The sequence below is a fragment of the Astyanax mexicanus genome, chromosome 10 (assembly GCF_023375975.1).
Source record: "Astyanax mexicanus isolate ESR-SI-001 chromosome 10, AstMex3_surface, whole genome shotgun sequence".
In the NCBI taxonomy this organism is placed as follows: Eukaryota; Metazoa; Chordata; class Actinopteri; order Characiformes; family Acestrorhamphidae; genus Astyanax; species Astyanax mexicanus.
The window spans coordinates 48,486,112-48,500,003 of record NC_064417.1 but is presented as its reverse complement, the minus strand read 5'-3'; the positions used below and the strand labels follow the sequence as shown (position 1 = coordinate 48,500,003).

The 13,892-nt window shown below is 35.8% G+C and overlaps 1 protein-coding gene across 2 annotated transcripts in view; it reads left to right on the top strand.

The window, feature by feature from the left end:
- The window catches only part of dlg3 (discs, large homolog 3 (Drosophila)), a 171,051-nt gene that overhangs the window by 14,791 nt on the left and 142,368 nt on the right, over positions 1–13,892 (top strand). For both annotated transcript variants that reach the window (XM_049484440.1, XM_049484442.1), the window contains one exon: positions 4,735–4,820. In XM_049484440.1, the coding sequence (XP_049340397.1) occupies positions 4,735–4,820 (86 nt within the window). The remainder of the gene's footprint in view (positions 1–4,734; positions 4,821–13,892) is intronic.

The window sequence follows — 13,892 nt, the reverse complement described above, 5'->3', positions numbered from 1 at the left end:
AAGAATCTGTTTACTCAGCCCAGTCCAGTGAGTTTTAGAACACTAACTGGATACCCCTCTCAAGAGTACATCCCTCCATCACATTGAAAAGCCTGGAAAGGCAAATGTGGCTTTAAGCCCCAACCTTAATCGCTATTAGTAATCGGTCAGTTACACTGAAAGATCATGATTGGCCCCAAAAACATTGATCGGTCCATCTCTAAACAGATCGTAGAAAGCCAAAGCAGAACATCACGACCCTGTGGTGAGAGGGTGGCCCTCCTCACTTCAGGCTCCTTATTGAGCTCATCAAAAGAAACTCCCCAGAAAAGAAAAAAGTCTCCTGCGTCATTTCCTGTCTAATACTTGGCAACATTTCCACTTGCTTTAATAACATTGTCAGTCCTGTCAGGTAAGTGTCAGCCACTTCCTGTCCATTTCGTGCCTATTCTTGGGCTTCATGTGAAAGCAGAACCCAACTCTGACACTCATTACAAGATATCAGCTGTAGGGAGCACAGGGCAGAGTATGTGTGTGTGCATGTCTGATTGGTTGGAGTACTGGGACTGACCACCAGGCCCCAATCCCACTTCTCTATTTGGAGCAGCAGGTAAAATGCAGAAATAGATGCACAAAAACCCCAAGTAAAAGACAGTGTAATTAGTGGAAGAGTGGACTAAAATATACATAGTTGATAATATACACAATACTGTAAATATTCTTATATACAGCTCTGACCAAAAAATAAGAACCACTTAAAAATGATGAGTTTCGTTGATTTTACCAAATTAAAAACCTCTGGAATATAATCAAGAGAATCAAGAGCCATCAAACCACCAAACTGAACTGCTTGAATTTTCGCACCAGGAGTAAAGGCATAAAGTTATCCAAAAGCAGTGTGTAAGACTGGTGGAGGAGAACATGCCAAGATGCATGAAAACTGTGATTAAAAACCAGGGTTATTCCACCTAATATTAATTTCTGAAAACTTTATGAATATGAACTTGTTTTCTTTGCATTATTTGAGGTCTGAAAGCTCTGCATTTTTCCCCTAATATTTTGCTAATAAATGCTCTAAATGACAATATTTTTTATTTGGAATTTGGAAGAAAAAAATAAAATAAAACTTGGCGATCATCATGATGTTTGTTGGTAAATTTCAGATGGACCTTTGTGTTCTTTTTGGTCAGCAGTGTTTTTTTTACCTTTTTTTAATAACTGAATCATTAACACTGACCTTAACTGCAGTTTTTGTTATGGGTTCTTGTATATGTTGTTATAGGTCCTTGCTTCTTTTCTGACCTCATGGATGAGTTGTCCATTTCCTTTTGGAGTCATGGGAGGGGCAAATGTCACATAGGATCAGATTGATTTAACCCTTTGATGCGCAACAAGTCCTAATTTTCTATATCTTTGCAATAAATTAATTTAATCATTCAGTATTTAAGGTATTCCTCAATTAACTTGTTTCTTATAGATTTTTATACTTATTTTATTTTTACCTTTCTTACTTTTTAAATAAAAGCCTTAATTTGTATCACTACGCCTCTAATGTGCAACATGGGTCAAAAAGGACCCGCATTAATTTTCTATGTAACTTTATTTTTGACGCATGTGTGCATTAGAGGATTAGTGATACAAAAAGGGCTTTTACTCAAAAAGTATGTAAGATAAAAATAAAACAAGGATGTATGATGATAAAAAACAAGTTTATTGAGGAATACCTTAAATTCTGAATGACTGAATTAATTTATTGCTAAGATATATAATGGAAACACTCAGTCATACATGAAGTTACATAGAAAATAATACGGATCTTTTTTGACCTATGTTGCGCATTAGAGGGTTAAATTAAAGACTTTTTTCCTTTAATAAATGAAATCATTATTTAAAAACTAATTTTTACTGTATATTATTCACTCAGCTTATCTTTGTCTGATATTAAATTTTGTTGATGCTCTAAAAATGTTAGTCTGACAGTGTGAGCTAAAACAGAAAAGAAAAGTAATCTGGGTACCACTTTAAAATAAGACTACCTTTATAAAGGATTTATAAATGGTTTATAAATTTGATTATTGCTTATTATTGATTAGGTTGTAAATGCCTTAAAAATCATTGTTAGACAATTAAAACACATATAAAAAAACAGCAGTGGCAACTTAGTCATTTAATTTATGGTAAATAGTTAAACATACTTATATAAAATAACCGGATACCCCTCTCAAAAGTGTCTATCACTCAGCCCATTACAGTGAGCATTAGAATGTTAACTGGATACCCCTCCAGAGAGTTCTTTGCTTAGCCTAGTACAGTGAGGATTAGAACACTAGCTAGATACCACTCTTGAGGGCCTGTTTACTCAGCCCAGTACAGTAGGTATCAGAACACTCATCAGGTACCCCTTTCAAGAGTTCAATACTCAGCTCAGCCCAAGCTTTATAAAGGATTTATAAATGGTTTATAAATTTGATTATTACTTATTATTGATTATGTTGTAAATGCCTTAAAAACATTGTTAGACAGTTAAAACACAATCAATTAAAAAGCAACAGTGGCAACGTAGTCATTTAATTTATGGTAAATAGTTAAATATACTTAGAAATATATTATTATGACAAGTTTGATGCTGATTGATGGAAAACACAGAGTAAAATCAGTATCTAGAAATATCTGGTTTGACAGTTTGACAGAAGAAATGAGTGTAGAATTATTATTTAGCTAATTTTCAGCTGAATGTTGCCATTTCTGTGTATGTGTTATATATTAACCCTTGTGTGGTTTTCATTTTTCATCAAATGATACTAAAAAAATATTTTTTCTAACTTAAACTCATTGGCATTGGCTCAGTTTTTGTGAAAACCATATATCAAAACACATTTTCGATAAACACACACTGTACACCCTCCACTCCCCCCCCCCACACACACACACATTTATATTACATACAGTATGTTTGGCCAAAGGCTAATAAACATTGCTTCATTTGAAACTAAACAAATGTTCTACTCATATCTTGAGTTTAATTCATTTTCTTTTACATTTTATTAAAAAACTAATAAAAAAAGAGTAGCACTTTTTGAAAGAAATGTAACATAAGAAAGGTAAAGGGCAAATATTAACCCTGTAAGCTGTTTATATTGCTTGCAATTTAGGTGAAGCAAGCATGTGTAAAGCATTTTATTGTAAAATTGCTTAATTTTGCTGAATTAAATACAAGTAACAAAGTAAACGAGTAACAAAAAATATGAACACCACACAAGGGTTAATAAACTCATTTACAAACCCTTTATAAAGGGACTCTTATTTTAAAGTGGTACCGAAATCTGTACGGGCGCACATACTTTTTCACAGCACTGTAGTCTGTTCAGAGTAGCTGTTCCTTTTTCTATAAACAGACATAGTTTACCTGTTGCTTCTGCTGCCATACATATCTTACAGAAATAGAGTTTTAATAGATAGAAAACAGAGAAAACAAACATGCCAAATAAGCTGGTATTTGCAGTTTACAGCGTTCCAAAAGATCTCGATTTGCAGTAAGTGTTGGCGGTTTTGTCTCTGGATCATTAACACTGTTAGTTGGAATGGCTGTGACCTGCGGTAATGACAGCAGTAATGATTCTGCAGTGGAGGAATGTAATGTGTACTTCACTCTGCTATCAGTACTGAGTCACATTAACAGCCTCTCTAAGTGAGTGTCACTGCTGTTGCCCTCCAAACTCAGTATGGGCAGGAAATTTGGATGGAGCTGCTGGATGATATTTATAGAGCTCTACAACGGCAGGACTGATGCTCAGGTTGAGCCAAGAGCTGACTTTGTTCTTGACCTTGTTACATTTCACTCATGAAAGTTTTGCACCTGTGTCTGTTGGCATGGCTGGTAGGTTTATCCTTTGTTTTTTTTAGTTTGTGATAATGTGATAATATTTAAGATTTATTACCTTATTAATCTTTTAGTTTTATGTTTGTGTATGAACCTGATACAGTTTGATCCGATCTTTGTGTTTCTATTAATAATACAGCCCCACAGTTTGACGTAGGTATGATACGCTGTTAATGAGCACTAGTAAACCCTAGAAAGAAAATCACTTTATTTTTAGTAACAGTTCATGTAATGCAACAGTCTTTACAGGAGTAAAGACAGTGTGGGATCAGGCTTGCCTTAATTAAGAGACCACTTCAGTTTTTGAATCAGTTTCTCTGATTTTGCTATTAATAGGTATATGTTTCAGTTAAATGAAAGCATTTATTTGCAGAAAATGAGAACTGTCTGAAATAACAAAAAAGATGCAAATAATGCAAAGAAAACAAGTTCATATTAATAAAGTTTTAAGAGTTCAGAAATCAATATTTGGTGGTATAACCCTGTCTTACACACTGCTTTTGGATAACTTTATGCTGCTTTACTCCTGGTGCAAAAATTCAAGCAGTTCAGTTTGGTTTGATGGCTTGTGATCATCCATCTTCCTCTTGATTATATTCCAGAGGTTTTCAATTTGGTAAAATTAAAGAAGCTCATCATTTTAAGTGCTCTCTTATTTTTTTTAAATAACTTTAAAATAAAAAGTTGTTTGTCTTGTTACACCCCTACAAATCAGTGTATTGAATCAGTACGTTCCCTATATTCCCTATATAAGCTTTTCCAGTTGTGTCTAGATGTTGTTGCTAGATGTTGTTCTGGTCATGCCATCAAAGTAGTTGTAGATGAACATGAGCATGTCCCTGTTTTTAATGGTAAATGTATTCTTTTATTCTCAGATATTCAAGAATGCTATGAGGTGACCCTGCAGCTGAACACAACAGAGAATGGAATAAAAGAGAACGGCCCTAAAGAAACGCTGGAGGTACGTGAGAGTTTTAAATAAAGATAAAGGCTATCAGAAGGTGAGGCAGAAAAAGCGTGCTGAATAAACGGAACACAAAAACAAGTTTACACACTGAGATACACACTGAGATACACACAGCGCACGGTTTATACTGTAGCATCATCTGTTAGATACATTTTTCCAGCAAGCCCCAGTTTACCTTGGCTTCAGTTACTTTGAGAATGTTTGCTGTCGCTGTGCTGAGAAATGCAGGAAAAGTGAAAGTGAGATGGTGGGTTCTAATGAGGAAAACAGAGGGGGAGGCTGGAGAAGTGTGAGAGAAGACCAGAGCGAAGGAAAAAGAGAGAAGAGAGAGTGTGAATGGCAGCCAAAGAGAGAGAGAGAGAGATGGATAAAGAGGGAGAGAGAGAGAGAGAGAGAGCAGGAAAGGGAGTCATACACTACAGAGCATTAGTCATGTCTAGGAAGCGCTGCAGAGGTAACACTGAGGGCTCATCAGTGGGCAGCATAACAATGGCATCGGAACCGTCCATTAAAAGTGTCTAGTCACATGGCCACATGAAATATTTATAGATAGAGTAGAGAAAATAACCTCAACTTGTGTTTGGAATGTGAGAGAGGCCGGCGGGGAGGAGAATATCGTGGAGCTCAGGTTTTTATTTTAGACTCCATTTTACCGCTGTACTGAAGACGTGCAGTCTAGCCAGTCTGAGGGGAGTAGACCATCAGCTGCTTTAAATATCTTTAAGTGAGCTTCTGTGAGTGGTGAAGTCATCTAAGAGCATTTTCACACCTAAAAAGTCCAGACCAGAGTCAAGACCAGAGTTCGGACCAGGCTTCAGGTGTTTGTTATATTGTATAGTAGGGGTGGGATCCACAGGGCGTATCACGATTCAATAGAATCACGATACGTTGCCCACGGCAACGCTGAAATTACAATACCAATCGTTTCTTCTTCTCTGCACCAGCACAAAAAGTTACACTGTAAACCCTAATTAGTTAATCTACTCAAAGCATTTGAGGTAATTCATTGCAAGTAATTGTAATTGTAATTCACTGAGGTCATCAAAAATTATTATTGAGGTTGTGATCATATATTGTACGATATATTAATAACTAGGGGTGGGTATCGAAATTCAATACCGAAAAGGCACCGAAAAAAATCTTGGTCTCGGTTCTACCAAGTGTTGAAAGATTTAAAAAAATTTGGTGCCTGTTTTTCTTTATTTTTTTTATTATTTTTTAAAATATTTTTGTATTGTTGCTATGTAACTTATTTTTATTAGTTTTATTAGTAGTACTATTATTATTACTATATATTTGTTTTATTATATGCAAAAGTAAATTTTAGCTTAATTTTTACTTTTTTTGTATTAATCTTATTATCTTTTTATCTTAATTTCTAAATTAAACCATGTTTTACTTTTAATATTATTTATTGTATTCTTATCCCATTTTTATTTGTAACTATTTTCTTATCTTTTATTTACTGTTATTTTAAAATGATTAAATTTAGTTATTATTTTCTTTATCATGCCAATCCCTGTATTCGTAAATGCTTGGCTATGTTAAAAATGAAGGTTGCCCTCAATGTACTTCCGAGTTAAAATAAAGGTTGATTGATTGATTGATAGATTGATTGAATCACACTGCCGCTGCGCTGAAATCTCTCTTTCTCTCCTGCTCACTCTCTCTCTCTCTCTCTCTCTCTCTCTCTCACTCTCACTCTCTGTCTCAACCACTTGCTTTCTCTCTTTCTACTCTGATAGATTATTATACAATAAAAAAAACCCAGACCCCTCACAATAATACTGGGGAATTCCAGCATAAAAATGTAATCATAATTTTAATTCATTTTTAAGTGATTGGCAAAATTAAATTATATATATATATTAGTGGTGTTAATCTAATGCTGATATTTCTTAAAAGGAACTGTTAAAAGCTGAAATGCATTCAGTTTTCAATAAATATATTTGTAGTTTAAGCAGTTAAATAATGCTGTTGTTTGTAAAAATGAGATCAATTATGTGGGCTTTCAAATAGAGAATAATTATGGCTTTTTGTATTTTTTGGTTGCAGTTTAGAAAAAGTTATCGAAAAAAGTACCGTTTGGGTATCGATACCAGATTAAAGGTACCGTATTTTTCGGACTATAAGGCGCACTTAAAAACTTTTAATTTTCACAAAAATTGACAGTGCGTCTTATAATACGGTGCGCCTTTTGTATGGATTTTACTCGTCAGGTTGTAAGGAGCAGTAAACACACACTCCGTGCAGCGTTATAGAGAGTTTCAGTGCTATACAGAGTCCAGAGCCGTGCAGCTCCGAGGCTGAGCAGCAATAGCATTAGCTAGATGCTAACCGCTAAGCTAGCTAGCTTATTCACTGAGATCAGTATTATCTAAATTTTACTCGTCAGGTTGTAAGGAGCAGTAAACACACACTCCGTGCAGCGTTATACAGAGTTTCAGTGCTATACAGAGTCCAGAGCCGTGCAGCTCCGAGGCTGGAGCAGCAAATAGCATTAGCTAGCTTATTCACTGTTCAGAGATCAGTATTATCTAAATTTTACCCGTCAGGTGTAAGGAGCAGTAAACACACACTCCGTGCAGAGCAGCAATAGCATTAGCTAGATGCTAACCGCTTAGCTAGCTAGCTTTTTCACTGTTCAGAGATCAGTATTTTCTAAATTTAGCACTTTTAATACTGCTGGAGCAGTATTATTAGAGTTAGATGCTAATCGCTAAGCGTTCACCGTTCAGAGGTGAGTTATCGGCCTGTAAGTCTGTGCTGCTTTGCCTGGCTAGCATTAGCTAGATGCTAAGCGCTAACTCTCTCAGAGGTGAGTTTTATCAGCCTGTAATCTGCTTGTTTACAGTGTTAAAACAAGCTACGGGGGACGAATCGCTAGCTAATATCTCACTGTCTTACCAGAACACGCAGGGTTACTCAGTGTAACGCTGTCGTTTAAGTTTGGGTTAACTTTACTAGTTTAGGTGACTAGCTAGCGTGCTAGCGGATAGCTATGCTAACGCTGGTGCAGCAAGCCTTAGTGGACATCTGGAAATCTAAGCTTACTGTAAATAAACTGAAGCACGTTACTCACCCAAATAAACAGTTTTCAGGAGAGGAATCTGTGTAGATTAATATCCAGCACTCGTTTGACTTTGAAAGAGCTAGATTTATATATACTGAGACGCTCCACCGGCAAGCGACCACCCCCGGTGGGGGAAGGGAAACATGGCGCCACCCCTGTTCACTTTGATATAGGCACCCTTTCTAGTGTCACTTAACGCGCCTTATAATGCGATGCGCCCTATGTATGGAAAAATAGCAGAAAATAGGCGTTCTTTGATAGTGCGTCTTATAATACGGTGCGCCTTATAGTCCGAAAAATACGGTATTGTACCGGTATCGAAACTTTTTAAAACGATACCCAGCCATATTAATAAAACTACTTTTGTAAAAGGCCTATCAATATAATTTCATTAGTGGTAGTAAAACGAATATGTGGGATATGGACCCTTTAAATCCTTTACTGTCTCACAGCATAAAATGCCATTTTATATAGCTTTATGTTTTGAGGATTACATCATTGTTGTGTAAATTATGTATGAGGATTACATAATCTGGCAGGACAGCTGCTGGTACTCAGACCACTAAAAGCATGGTGGTACTTTACTGGGAAAATGTACAGTCCATTTGTGTACCGTGCTTTCTGTTAGCAGTAATACACTAAAATACAAACAGAGCTGGACCCTGATGTGGTAAAGGATTGCTATGCAATATTCCATTCCTTGATAAATATCTGTACACCCGTAAAACCAAGAGTTTAGAAAAGTTATTTAGTAAAAGGGAAATTCATTTGGTTTTAATGTTTTCTTACCTAAATCTCATGTCTAAGTTCATGGTTATCTCCCAATACACCTCCAGGGCTCATATTGATAAAATAAAGCAACAGGTCTTGAGTTGGTGTCAGGGGTTTCCCTGAGTGTGAATGGAGAGGTCAGGTGGACACAAGAATCTCAGATTCAGTTTATTTAGATCCACAATGTTCCTGTTTGTGGATACATGGTTTATGGATGCATGGTTTGTGCATGCATGGTTTCCGGATGCATGGTTTGTGGATGCATGGTTTATGAAAGCATGGTTTGTGGATGCATGGTTTGCGGATTCATGGTTAGTAGAGGCACTGTTTGCAAAGGCACGGTTTGAGGATGCATGGTTTGTGGATGCATGGTTTGTGGATGAATGGTTTGAGGATGCATGGTTTTTGGATGCATGGTTTGTGGATGCATGGTTTACGGATACATGGTTTCTGGATGCATAGTTTGCGAGTGCATGGTTTGTGAATGCATGGTTTGTGAATGCACGGTTTGTGGATGAATGGTTTGTGGATGCATGGTTTTTGGATGCATGGTTTGTTGATGCATGGTCTGAGGATGCATGGTTTGTGGATGCATGGTTTGTTGATGCATAGTTTGTTGATGCATGGTTTGTGGATGAATGGTTTGTGGATGCATGGTTTGTTGATGCATAGTTTGTTGATGCATGGTTTGTGGATGAATGGTTTGTGGATGCATGGTTGCGGTTGTGACAGGAGCTTCTCTTCCGTGGAAATACTGCAGGGGTCACTGACTCACTGTGTTATCTGTGGTGGCGAGCGAGCGTTGCAGCTCCAGCCCAGGCCATCATGACTGTATGGAAATGTAAAGCCCAGCCCTGGGGATCTGCTGGGTGGTGAGTGAGAGGCAGCAGGCAGTGAAGGGAGGGCTGGAGCTGAGAGAATGTCCGGTGCAGTTCTCATTAGCATTCATAGTACACTGTCACCTGAGCGGAGGAGAGGAGTTAAATGAAATGAGTCTGCAAATTCTCTGATTTTCTGCAGAGGCTGGAGAGCAGAAAACCACATCATCAGCGTTTGTGACTGAATCAAGCATGATCACTATGAAGCAGCTCATGTAAAGATCAGTCTTCCTCCTTTTACACTTAATATGACGGTTATTTAGTATTCTTGTATAATCGTTATATCACAGTATATTTATATTTAACTGATCATTTTTATTATACATTGAAAGCCCTACATTTAAATGCATGGAGTTTGCAGTGATTGCATGTTAAAGGTAGCTTGTAATTTAACCAGTAGTATAAACAGCAGTAGTAGGTACCAATTATAGATATTTTACTGGATTTGATGTTACAGCAATATTAAGTGAACATGGGTAACAGTGTAGAATATACTGTGTCTGTACTGCATTGTCCTGTCCTATAAAATTGTCTCCTGTCTGCTATATTTATTATATTTATTAAAGTGTTCGAGTTTTAGGCCGTCCTGGTCCAAATATACAGCATTTTACTGTAAATAGTAAGTAGAACATTGTTAGTACAACATTACTGTATACTGAGTAGTGCTATGGTATAACAGGTGGTTGTGAGCTGAGTGGTCCAGTGGTCTAAAGTGCTGCCACTATGATCGGGAGATCGCTGGGTTGAATCCTGGTCATGCAGCTTGCCATCAGCCCTAAGAGAGCACAATTGGCCTTGCTCTTTCTGGGTGGGTAAATGGTGCAAAATCTGGTTGGTGGTCAAAAGTAACCTCAAAGGCTGCAGGAACTAGTTTAAATTTCCTGTCTTTGAACAACAAATAACTTTGAATATATGTTTTAATTGGCTTTGTAAAAATCACATGTGACACGACTGTTCCTAGGATTGATTATTCCAAAACCTATTTAACATAACGCTACTGATTAAATATGATTTAATACATTCTATCAAAGGTCTATTTCAATGAAATCCAGTTAACATGTTAATTTCTATTCTCTTGGCCTTCAGAGGCTCCAAACAAATCCAACATTAGGGTGTTGCTGGTGGTTGCTAGGTGGTTGCTAGGCAGTTGCTGTGTTATCCCAAATAGTGGCTATAGATATTGTCCCAGGTGGTTACTCAGGTGTTGCCAAGTGGTTGTAGTGGTACCCCGTGTTGATGACTGGACATGGCGGGGTGGCTGGGTGTAGCAGGTGTATTTCGTGGCTGTCCAATAGAAAAAAAAATCTCAATTTTTATAGATTTGTAGTTTACTAAATCATTTGAACACAAAATTTCTTGATTAATGGATCCATAGAAATTCTGCAAAATGCCGTAAAATAATGTTTTACATTGACTTCTATTGAAAGTTAAAGTTGCTGTTTTGGAGATACTTGTTTTTCATTAGACAGCAACGATTTGTATCTTTGACACATTTAAAGTGTGCCAAATATTTAGCACAAATATAGAAGGTGTAAGAAGACCATAACAATCATCTGTTACTGTGAATCAAAGGCCATGTCCTATTAGTGCCCTGTGAACTAATTCTATAAGGATGTTACTACTTTATATGCACTCTAAGAACAGTAAGTACAGATTTGTACTTAAAAGAGTATAAAGCTTGTCGCTGGGGCTGTACCTTATATTGAGGTACAAAAAAGTACCTTTCAGTGATAGTCCTTTTTTGTACTCATGGTTTTTGTGCCAGTAAAGATTATAAAGATTATAAACATTATCATCAACTGAATATGTGTCAAAAACTCGATGATCCTAAATTGTCTGGCTTTTAAATTAAAAAATGTGCAATTAAAATATATATTGTTCATCAGTACAGTGATGCAGAATACTGAATGTACCTTTTATCTGGTTAAATGGTACAAATCTGTACTTATTGCTGTTAGGAATGACTTTGTACTTCAGAGGGAACAAATCTGACCCTGTAAAGACCAATATTGTACCTTTGAGGGTACAATTATGAAGAGTTTACCTTTGAGTACAAAAAAGTACCTCTGTTTTTTAGAGTGTGCTGTACTAATAAGTGATAGGTTTCAAAGGATGTGATTACGGTATGTATTGTGGATATTTTAGTAAACTACTGTACACTTAGACATTTATCTGCACTACTGACTTTATACTGAAACACTAGCTAGTTATAGGGACACACCCATAGTGATTCATTACGAAGTCGTATAGTGAAAAATTGAGGTCATAGCTTCTTGATTGTTTGAAAATTGCTGGTTTTGTACAGTCTGTGGCATTGTTTTCTGCACATCATGACAGATAATATGTTATTATTTTAGCCGGGCTTTAGTGTACATGTCCTGTGACTTTTGATTGGCTGATCTGATTTGCAGTGCTGTGCAGGTTCTATTTGATGCTTGCGTTTTTTCGAGTTTGTGATGCTCAGCGCTTTTGTTTTTTCTTTTTTTCTGTCTGTTTATGTTGTGCTTGTTTTCTTTTCTCCCATAATTCCGCTGCTTTGTCGTGTGCTGTCAGTCTGATACACCGAAGTTTCCAGTTCGGGTTACCAGTCATGCAGTGTTTGCCGTTTCTGCAGTATTGTCTCTCTGCACAACAAATGCTGTTGTGGTGTGTGTGCTGGAATGTAGCACAGCAGCCCGTGAGCTCGGGTTCGCTCTGCTGTGGTGGCTGTTAAGTTTGATGAGGCAGAGAATGTACAGAACTGAAAAACAGAACAAATATGAATAGCTGTAAGTTTCTATATTCATAAAATTCAGTCTCTTTACAGTTTTACTGTAATATCAAATTTAATCATAATGTTTTTTTTCTTTTTGGCCTGCCGCTACCCCCCTCTTAGGAGGATAATTAATACTTTATTGTTTATTCAATAATTTGTTTAATTAAATAATATATTTGATATTTACTCGAAATCAATCGAAATTATGTCATGGTCTCGAGCCTCGAAGTCAAAAAGAGGATCGACACATGTTGACACTATATTTTAGTTGCACAGTATGAGTGCTGTACGGCCCAGACAATCTGCTTTTTTATATTCTCATCTTATCTATGACTTTATTACTGTAATTCTTCACCTGTCAGACCTCTAATTCTTCTCTTTTCTGCTGAAACTGAGAATTAGTTCTAGGGCTGCAGCTATCGATTATTTTAGTAATCGAGTACTCTACTGAAAAATCGATTCGAGTAATCGGATAAAACATATTTGCTTGACTAAAAAACTATTAAAAATACACAAGAGAAAACAAGATTTTCACTTAATAATGAATGACCAACATAAATTTCCACTCTGCAAACACAAATAAAAATAAATAAAACACAAAACAGACATAAATACCACAAATAACAATTTTAATTTTAATTGTTAATGTACATTAATGTTAATCTCATTGATTTGTTTAATAAATTATAATTATAATAAATTTGTTTGATAAATTAAATTTACCTGTCTGCACTCCAAAAACTTCCACCTCCTTCCTGTGCGTGGGGGACGAAACGCTAAGCGCTGTTTCATATTAAAAGTCTGCGAGAAATTCCGTGCCCTGCGTTTTAAATTTAAATTAATTAAACGATTCTTTGAGGCACAGAAAATTAATCGATCAATTTTTTTAATCAAGTAACTCGAATTAGTCGAGTAATCGTTTCACCACTACTTATTCCAGTCATGTTAAGCTAAGCTAAAGGCTAAAGTTGTTGCCATGTGGGTCAGCCAGACATCTTGCTGTAGCAGTTTTCTCCAGTTTTCAGGAGTTTTTTGAAGGTGTAGAAAACAGTACTCACCTCTTTCTAACTGTAATTTCTTTCTATTTTTTTAACATTTCTTTATAGATTTTTATATAAGTATATTAATATTTCCCTTTTTTTTTTTTTTTTTACAAAACTAAAATTATTTTTTTTGTTTTTGGTGGTTTTCACCAAAATTCTGTACACTGGATTTTGTACCATTATTACATACAAATTATGGTAAAAAATTAGGGTGTATATATACATATATATATATATATATATATATATATATATATATATATATATATATATATATATATATATATATGTATATATATAATTTCCAGTTCAAGTGTCTGAATGTTCCCTCAGAGCTACAAGTTCATTGATCTTTAAATGAGTGTAATTGCATTCTATTTTATTAATATATTATCATTAGGCTAGTAGCATAAAATATCTATACATCTATTACAAATCTATTACAAAGTTCTAACAATAATATATTTTCTGCAATTATTTCAGGGACAAAATACAGTATTCACTAAACACAAATAGTCATCACATCAGATCTATTGATTGTTGATT